The sequence below is a fragment of the Oratosquilla oratoria genome, chromosome 22 (assembly GCF_046742065.1).
Source record: "Oratosquilla oratoria isolate Oo_2021 chromosome 22, ASM4674206v1, whole genome shotgun sequence".
Lineage (NCBI taxonomy): Eukaryota > Metazoa > Arthropoda > Malacostraca > Stomatopoda > Squillidae > Oratosquilla > Oratosquilla oratoria.
The window spans coordinates 15,715,338-15,724,613 of record NC_134798.1 but is presented as its reverse complement, the minus strand read 5'-3'; the positions used below and the strand labels follow the sequence as shown (position 1 = coordinate 15,724,613).

Genomic DNA, 9,276 nt, shown 5'->3' with positions numbered 1-9,276 from the left:
AACAGTGCTAAAGATTACCTTCCTTATTTCGTGGTCTGATAGAAAATGTGGTCGCAAATTTTGTTGGTAATGTAAATAACAGACGTTTTTACAGTTATTATCAATTGTTTGCTCATTCACCTTGATATAGAAAAATAACAGGAATAACGTGTATGTAAAAGAGAAAATATCAACAGGAGAAGCACTTTATTATGAATATGCCGGCTGCCATCGGACCACCTCTTTGAACCCCATCGATATCGAAGAATTTGTAACTAATCTGTATCAATTCCTTTCCATATCAGGTGGCATTTTTTCTTTCATTCTCGTAGCCACTACTGTTTTTATATGGCGCCTCATGTGTAATGAAAAGTTTATTGCTATTCACACAAAATGACATGCCATCTGTGTCTGCATCATGCCCTAAATAATGTAGGTGTCTGGATTAATATTCTAATCATGAACTATTTTTGAGAATTATATTCGCAATATACAGTAGGATAGTTCATAAAGATATAATCATCAGCAACTGATTATGTGCTTATTATAGAACATTTTTCATGTACACAGTGTTATTTAGTTCACTGAAATACCAACTTAGCCATTTCAATTTATTTGATACTATGAATGTAATATGATGTGTCATTTTGACTAACAGTGTGATTATTACCTGATAATGAACGCTGGTCACAGTTTCATCACTATTAGCCAGTCATGTTGCAGTGCAGCAAAGGTATGAAACAAAACGCTCTTCAGTAGTGAAGCGACCATCGTTAGTTACTTCAAGAGTAGCTGGGTAAGCGAATAGTACAAGCAATAATATTCGTTGGTGACCGTCAGTATACGAGTAGATCCTATAACAGACCTCCGGCTCGGCAAACAATTGAAAATAAGGGACCAAAAGGATGGAGAAGATATCTTTAATTTTGTATGTGTTATGTTTACTCGAAAACAAGTGGTGCTAGTCAAAACAAACCTCACTTGATAGCAATCATTTTACTACAGGTTAATATAGAATCGGTTTACGGAAGCAACTTTCTATATTTACCTTTAATGATTTTAGAGTTAAGGCCCTCTTAAAGTGTGTTAGCCCTTTCAAGTTAACTCATGGTCGTTATGCCAAGTTTCAATCTCGGTTGGGCTACTGAACAGAATATCGCTGTGTAGAAGCCTGCTTGGGGTAATTGAGTTTCCAAGCTTCGGTCGCAAAACACCCACATGTTCACATAATGAAACTACCTTATGGTTTCATGCTTGTAGAGTTGCATTGAACTTTATAGTTGCACCTCTAAATAAATGTACCCTGCTCTCCTCGCGTGATAAAATACAACTATATCGGTTGTTTCCAGTTTGCCTACTGTGCGACTTCGGGTTCAACGTGAAACAAAAGCAAAATATTTAAGATCTATATAATAGCAAATGTCTCTATCTGGAACTATTTTTGAGCTGTCACTAAAAATCAGTGACTTTGGGTTTGACCTTTCAAAATCAATGCTAAATTATGCATTTTCAGAACTGTAATGTACAGAATCATATACGAAAAATGAAGGAATAAAATGATAATATAGAGCAAGGTATAAATAAAAAACAAAATTATAATATAAGACATGATATTGAAACTCAAAAATGTGTCAAAAAGAAATAATCACAAGTTTCTTAAAACCATGTACTTTAATGCTCATAGTATTAGGAACAAATTTCAAGAAATACAGGTGTATGTCAAAAGCGAAAATCTCGATATGATAGGAATAACTGAGACATGGTTAAATGGTACAGAGTTCGAAGCTGAATTTAATATTGCGGGATTTAAACACTTTCATCAGGATAGAAACCACAAGAAAGGTGGGGGTGTTCTATTGTACGTTAAAAACAATGTTCGTGCTTGTGTTTTAGAGAAAGTGAAACAGGATGCATATGATAGTTTGTGGGTTGAGTTAACCCAAACAAATGGACAAAAAATGAATATAGGTGTAATATATAGGCCAAAGACATTATCATTAGCAGACGATAAACTGTTATTTCAAGAAATGTCTAGTTTCTGCAACCGGGATTTATTGATAATGGGTGATTTCAATTTTACTGACATTGATTGGATGACCCTTGAACATGGCCATATAGGTAGGCGCTTGATTGATTTTCTTGGTGACAATTACTTAATTCAGCATGTAAAAGAGCCCACAAGATATGGAAACTTACTCGATCTTTTGATCACTAGCCGCGAAAGCATGGTAACTGATGTAGAAGTCGGGGAATCTGTTGCAAATAGCGATCACAACTTAGTTAGATTCAAACTCCTAAGCAATTTTAGAATAGATACTTGTGTTTCTAAAATACCCGATTTCAGTAAAGCTCAGTTCATAGGACTACGTCAGGAGCTTCAGCTTACAGATTGGGAGGCAAAATTAAACGAAAGACCTGTAGATCAGATGTGGGAAATATTTCAAAATACGCTCAATAAGATGATTCAAACTTACATTCCTTTTAAGGACAGACGTCCCCCAAATCAGGCTCGCCCAAAGTGGCTCGACAAAGAAACTGAAAAAAAGTATTGCTAAAAAGAGACAGGCTTATAAGAAATATAAGTGCTCGGGTGCATCTAATGACTATGAAAGTTATGTATCAATACAGAGAGATTTAAAAAAGACAATAAGAAAAAGAAAGCGACAATACGAAATGAACATCGCTGATAAATCCAAAGAGAATCCCAAAGAATTCTATAGTTACATTAGAGATAAAAAGGTTGTTAGGAATCACATTGGTCCACTATTATCTGCTGACGGTCAACTTGAATATTCAAATGAAGGAATGTGTAATGTCTTAAACAATTATTTTAGCTCGGTATTTGTAAACGAAACACCTCAAAGTGAATTCCAAACTGAAACCTGTGAAAAGTCTGGGGTAAACTTACTCACTACGGTAAATATAACAAAAGAAAAAATTAAAAGGTGTATAGACAAACTCAAAGTTAATAAAACACCAGGGCCTGACGGTTGGCATCCAAGAATCTTAAAGGAAATAAAAAATGAGATTGTTGTTCCATTAGAAATTATTTTCAAGAAATCCATCATATCCGGAGATGTCCCAAGAGAATGGAAGCTAGCTAACGTTACTCTCATATTCAAAAAAGGTGACAAAAAGAAACCAAATAACTATAGGCCTATAAGTTTGACTTCAATCTTAGGAAAAATAATGGAAACTATCATCAGATATGCTATCGAACATCATTTAGAAAGTAACTGTTTGATAAATGATAGCCAGCATGGTTTCAGACGGAAACGTTATTGCGTGATTAACTTACTCGAATTCTACAACACAGTTATCTCGAATTATGACAAAAGAAACAATATAGATTTAATATATCTAGACTTTGCAAAAGCTTTTGATACCGTCCCACACGAAAGACTACTTACTAAATTAGCTTCGCACGGAATAAGTGGTAGCCTATTAGGTTGGACTAGTAATTGGTTGAATGATCGAAAACAGAGTTGTTTTAAATGGAAAAACTTCTGGATGGAAAAGTGTTGTAAGTGGAGTTCCTCAGGGTTCCGTTCTTGGGCCACTTCTATTCATAGTATATATAAATGATATAGACCATGGACTAAAATCTACTGTTTCCAAATTTGCTGATGATACAAAACTGTGCGGAGTGGCAAATGATCACTCAAACCAATTAGATATTCAAGAAGATTTAGATCAATTACAGCAATGGTCTGAAAAGTGGCTAATGAAATTTAACACAAGTAAATGCAAGGTAATGCACATAGGTAAAAATAACAGTAAGTACGATTACAAGTTATTTGGAAATTCGTTAACAAAAGTGGATAGTGAAAAAGATCTCAGCGTAATTATCAGTAACGACCTCAAATCATCCAAGCAGTGTATTTCAGCCTCTGAGAAAGCAAATAAGATTCTAGGACTGATTGCGCGATCTTTTGATTTCAAAAGTCCATCACTCATTAACAAGCTATATAAATCGTTAGTTCGTCAACATTTGGAATATGCTGTTTCCGTATGGTCACCGAATCTCATTAAAGACATTGACAGACTGGAAAAAGTACAACGGCGAGCCACAAAACTTATTCCAAATATCAAAAATAAATAATACGAAAATCGATTAAAACCCATGAATCTGCTTTCCCTAAAAAAGCGTAGACTCAGAGGTGACTTGATACAGGTCTTTAAGATTTTAAAGGGAATTGACAACATCAAAAGTGACAAAATTTTCACATTGAATGAGAATCAGACAAGAAACAATGGTCTCAAACTGTCCGGAAATAGATTCAATTTGGAAGTAGGTAGAAACAACTTTGCCAACCGTGTAGTTAATGAATGGAATAAACTTCCTGCACAGGTAGTGCAATGTAGTTCAGTTCGAAGCTTTGAGAATCATTTAGATAAATACCTAAGTAAGATGCTGTAATGATTATAATTTATCTTATATTATTTGTTTCTGTTTTGTTATCATTTGTCTGTCTGATTTTCATTTATTATTAGTTATATGTCAATTTATTATTATTTACTATTTACCTGTTTGTTTATTATTTAACTATACCTATGCATTTATTTATATATTTTATTTGTTATTTACATTATTATAGTTTTTATTTATTGTTTTATTATTAATATGATTTTTTTTTTCGCATCCGACCTAGATATGTATCAAAAGGTCTCCTGTCGGCATGCTCCGCCTTTGTAATCCTTTGTAATAACTTAAAGTCATTTTAGCATTGACTAGTTAATAGGACAATTGCTGAAGAAGTTAAGTTCAAAAAGAGATTTTAGCATATTCACTGATCTTGACCTTGACCTATTACTCTCAATATTTATTATTGTCATACAGGAACAATTTCCTACCTTTCCTGAAACCTTCATATCAATTGATTCTGCCATTTAATGTTTCTATAAAAATCGTCGTCCTGGACCTGGTATGGGCAGAGTACTGAAAAATATGGCTTCGCCAAAATAAGGACATTATAAGTACATAACATAAGAACATAAGAATAAAAGAGACTGCAAGAGACCATAAGGCCTACACTGGGCAGCTATGTATCCATGACCACCTGTCATCCACATCCATAAAGTTGTCTAATCTTTCTTTAAAACAACTGATAGTTTCATCGCTCAAATGGTTACTAAGTTTATTCCATTCATCGACCACCCTATTAGTAAACCAATTCTTGCCTATTTCCTTAAATCTAAATTTGTCCATTTTATACCCATTACTGCGAGTCCTGCCCTGTTGTTTTATTATGATGACCTTGTTTGCATCACCCTTGTTATAACCTTTGATAAACTTGAACACTTCTATTAGATCACCCCGCACTCTGCGTCTTTCCAGAGAGTGTAAGTTAAGTTGCCTAAGCCTCTCTTCGTAAGGCAAATTTCTGAGTCCATGTATTATTTTGATCATTCTTCTCTATACTGATTCTAGTGAATTGATGTCCATTCTGTAGGACGGAGACCAAAACTGTATCGTATAGTCAAGGATGGGTCTAACTATCGCTAGATAGAGTTTAATAATTACCTCTGCACTTCTATTCATTACCGTCCCAGCAATGAAACCTAATGCTTGGTTAGCTTTATTTCTGGCGCTAATGCACTGCTTCCTGGTTTTAAGGTCCGGATTCACCAGAACTCCCAAGTCCCTCTCGCACTCAGATTTTTCTAAAAACGTGTTATCTAAGCTGTATCTATTTTCGGGGTTGTGTAGCCCTACGTTTAACACGCTGCACCTAGAGATATTGAAGTTCATTTGGCATTTCACCGACCATGTTAACAATTTATTAAGATCATCCTGCAGAATCTCTGCGTCGTGTCCTGACCTAATTAGGCGTCCTGTTTTAGTGTCGTCCGCAAACTTACTAACATCACTATTTATCCCTTCGTCTAAGTCGTTTATGTACATAATGAACAACAAGGGACCCAAAACCGAGCCCTGGGGGACCCCGCTAGTAATATTGCCCCACCTAGATTTTATTTCATTTATGGTGACCCGCTGTTTTCTGTTACTAATCCAAACTCTACTCCATTCTAACACTTTTCCTCCTATGCCATGGGCTTTGATTTGATTAAGTAGTCGAACGCTTTGCTATAGTCAAGGTAAATAACATCGTAATTATCATTGTTATCTGACGCCTTATATACTTTAATGTAAAAGGATAGAAGATTAGTCACACATGACTTACCCTTGGAGAAACCATACTGTGAATAACGAATTAAATTATGTCCTTCGATGTGTTCTCTGAGTCTATTTACTATCATTGATTCAATCATTTTTCCTATAACCGATGTCAAATTGATTGGCCTGTAGTTGCATATAGACGATCTATCTCCCTTCTTAAAAACAGGAACAACGTTTGCCTGCCTCCAAGTAGTTGGGACAAAACCAGTGTCTACCGATTTATTAAATATTTTAGTTAACTGGTCGCAGATTTCAAATTTACACTCCTTAAGCATTCTTAGAACATTTTTGTTTGGACCCGGAGATTTTGTAGCTTTAAGTCTATCAAACTGCTTGACTTCTTCTACTTTATTAATGCTGATATTAGATAGACTACTTTCTTCATCCCCTATGAAAATTGGATCGCACTCAGGTACTTTATCTAACCTCTCATTAGTAAACACCGATAGAAAATAATCATTAAACTCCTCACTCATTTTTTCCTCCGATGCTATCATGACATTTTCATCGTTTTTAATTGGTCCTATTCTTTCTTTATTTTTTGTTCTACAAAGGTGAAAGAAACCCTTTGGGTTGGATTTTGCTTGACTGGCAATCTTGATTTCATAATTACGTTTTGCTGTACGTGTATTCCTTTTAACCAGCTTTGCTATTTCGTTATATCTTGATCTAAGGTGTGATTCCCCGTTTTTTATTTTTACGTAAAGTCCTCTTTTCATTCCGATCTCATGTTTCAATCTGTCCGTCATCCATTTGGGAGTATTACTGTCTTTCCGTATTGCCTTTAGGGGGATAAATGTGTTTTGTGCATTAGTAATTAGATCAGTTAGATTGCTATACATTTAATTCAAATCGCTGACCTGACTGTTGAGCCCTCGCCCCCCAAATGACCTGACCCAAGGTATGCATATTATCCTCCGTGACCCAACCCCTAGTCCTGACCTGACCCCCAGTCACGCTCCGAGACCCGACTATGTTCGAAACGTCTGTATGACATTTCGTATTCAATTTGAAATAGGTTTTTTATATTGTCAAAGTTTGCTTTCTTGAAGTATGGTATTTGAACGTTATTCGTACTTTTTATTTTTTCCCAAATAACATTAATGCTTATTTCTTGGTGATCGCTAGAGCCTAGACTATCTCCTACTATTACGCTGCTAATTTGGTGCTCATTATTAGTTAAAATTAAGTCCACGGTATTTTGTCCCCTCGTAGGATCGGTAATCACTTGTTTTAGGAAATTATCCTGCACCACATCTAGGAATTTCTTCGCTTCATGATCTCCTATTAAAGTTTTCCAGTCAAATTAGGTTAAGTTGCCATTTGTACTAAGAGACTAATTGTTTAGAAGAAATCTCTAATTATTTCCGAAACATTTCTTACACGGTAGAGGCTAACTTACTTTTCTGTTTCAGAAATAAAGATAAGTTTCAAATTATCTTCTACTGAAACTCCGATCGCTTTGGATAAAGAAATCATTCGAGAAACATTAGTTCGTTCAAAATGGCTTTTAAATCATTGCGCTACATCATGCAGCTTGATAAGTTTCTTAATTATTCTGTTTCTGTGTTATAGGAAACTCATCTTTTTCATTTAACTCCTTCCGTGCAGGGTGGTCTTTATTTTTTCCATCTCCATAGCAGTCTTTAGAAAAAGGGTTAACCATTTTCATAGGAACTAAGATATTAAGGAAAGAAATGGATGGTCATTATCCTCCAACAATTAAGCACATTTTTTAGTATCTTTCCTTGAAAGATATAACATTTGTTATCATCCTCATTTCATTCCTGCATTTTCAAATCCTCCATAGCATCTGAATTCTCCTGTCATCATCTTCATAACGAGTACTGACCGAGAGTACTAACTTCCTCCTGATTTCTTAACAATCACTGAAAATTTAATTAGTTATTGTAAAAAGCATGCCCTAAAATATGTCACACTTGATCTAGATTATTGGTCGTCATGCCAATGTTCAATTTCGGGTGAACAGCATCATATGTCTTTATTGCAACAAAATCTTTACAGCATACTTTGTTTTAGTAGGAGGTTAGAAAAATACCATACCTGTTCAGTGTCTAACTCCTCTAGGGTATTACAGTTCTTTCTTTACCATCATCAACTTGAAACATACGCAAGGGGGTGCGTTGCTTCACTCACCCGTCGTCTCCAGTCTCCTCCGAGTGAGTTCCCATGCAGACACTTTTCCCATTCCAAACAATTCTCGACAGGTTCGATCAGCTAGCCCAAACAATGACTTCGGTGGGCTTACCCTTCGCTTCCTCCCTCGAGGGTTGTTTCATGTGGAGACAATCCTGTGAGTAGGATTATCATCAGGGAAACGTGCTACATGCCATATAACAGGTGTTGACTTACGAATTATGCTTGTAACAAGACCAGATCGAATTTCACAGCACAATATCTGGTTTGATACAAAATCTTTCCATCGATACCCCACGCTTCTCCGAAAGAACCAAAGCTATCGATACGCCTCTTAAAATCTGCATAATGTCCATATCTCATAGCCGTACAGCAAGACATGGACCACAAGCGACTTAAAGATTTGTATCGCAGTCATCCTGAATAGATGTAGACATTGCCATATACTTTGGCTGAGTTGATTTATAGCACCATGGGCAATGCCAATCTATCAAAGAATTTCCTGACATAACCCACCATTGATTTGCACTACACTTCCAAGGTATGTGAGGATTTTCAAAACGTCAATGTCCTCACCATATACATGGACAGAGTAAACTATGTCATCCAGTAAGCCCCCAAACGTCTTAGTCAAGGAGACCTGGAATCCAAATGGTCCCGTCTCCCTATGCAGGGACATAAGGACGGCAACCATGACTTCCAAAGCCATCAAGAGAGACAGCATTATCAGCAAAGACAAGGTCAGTGACCTTATTGTTGCTCTGCAATGAGCTCCATTGAAAACTGTGTCCAATACACAGTCCATGCAGTTGCTGAAAAGTGTTGGAGAGAAAACACACCCTTGCCTCAGGAAAGAAACTGGACACACCTACCCAATATTTTACAAACATCAAGTCTATAAATATAATCAATATAGGGTGCAAGAAACCCCTGTTGAAACTCACGTCGGCGCTTCATAA

At 36.0% G+C, this 9,276-nt stretch overlaps 1 protein-coding gene across 1 annotated transcript in view; it reads left to right on the top strand.

Moving 5' to 3' along the window:
• The window catches only part of LOC143037286 (uncharacterized), a 27,661-nt gene extending 18,917 nt beyond the window's left edge, over positions 1-8,744 (top strand). The window contains exons 6-8 of the mRNA XM_076205419.1: positions 638-712; positions 8,110-8,206; positions 8,683-8,744. Coding sequence (XP_076061534.1) covers positions 638-712; positions 8,110-8,206; positions 8,683-8,744 — 234 coding nt within the window. The remainder of the gene's footprint in view (positions 1-637; positions 713-8,109; positions 8,207-8,682) is intronic.
• Positions 8,745-9,276: the final 532 nt, after the last annotated feature.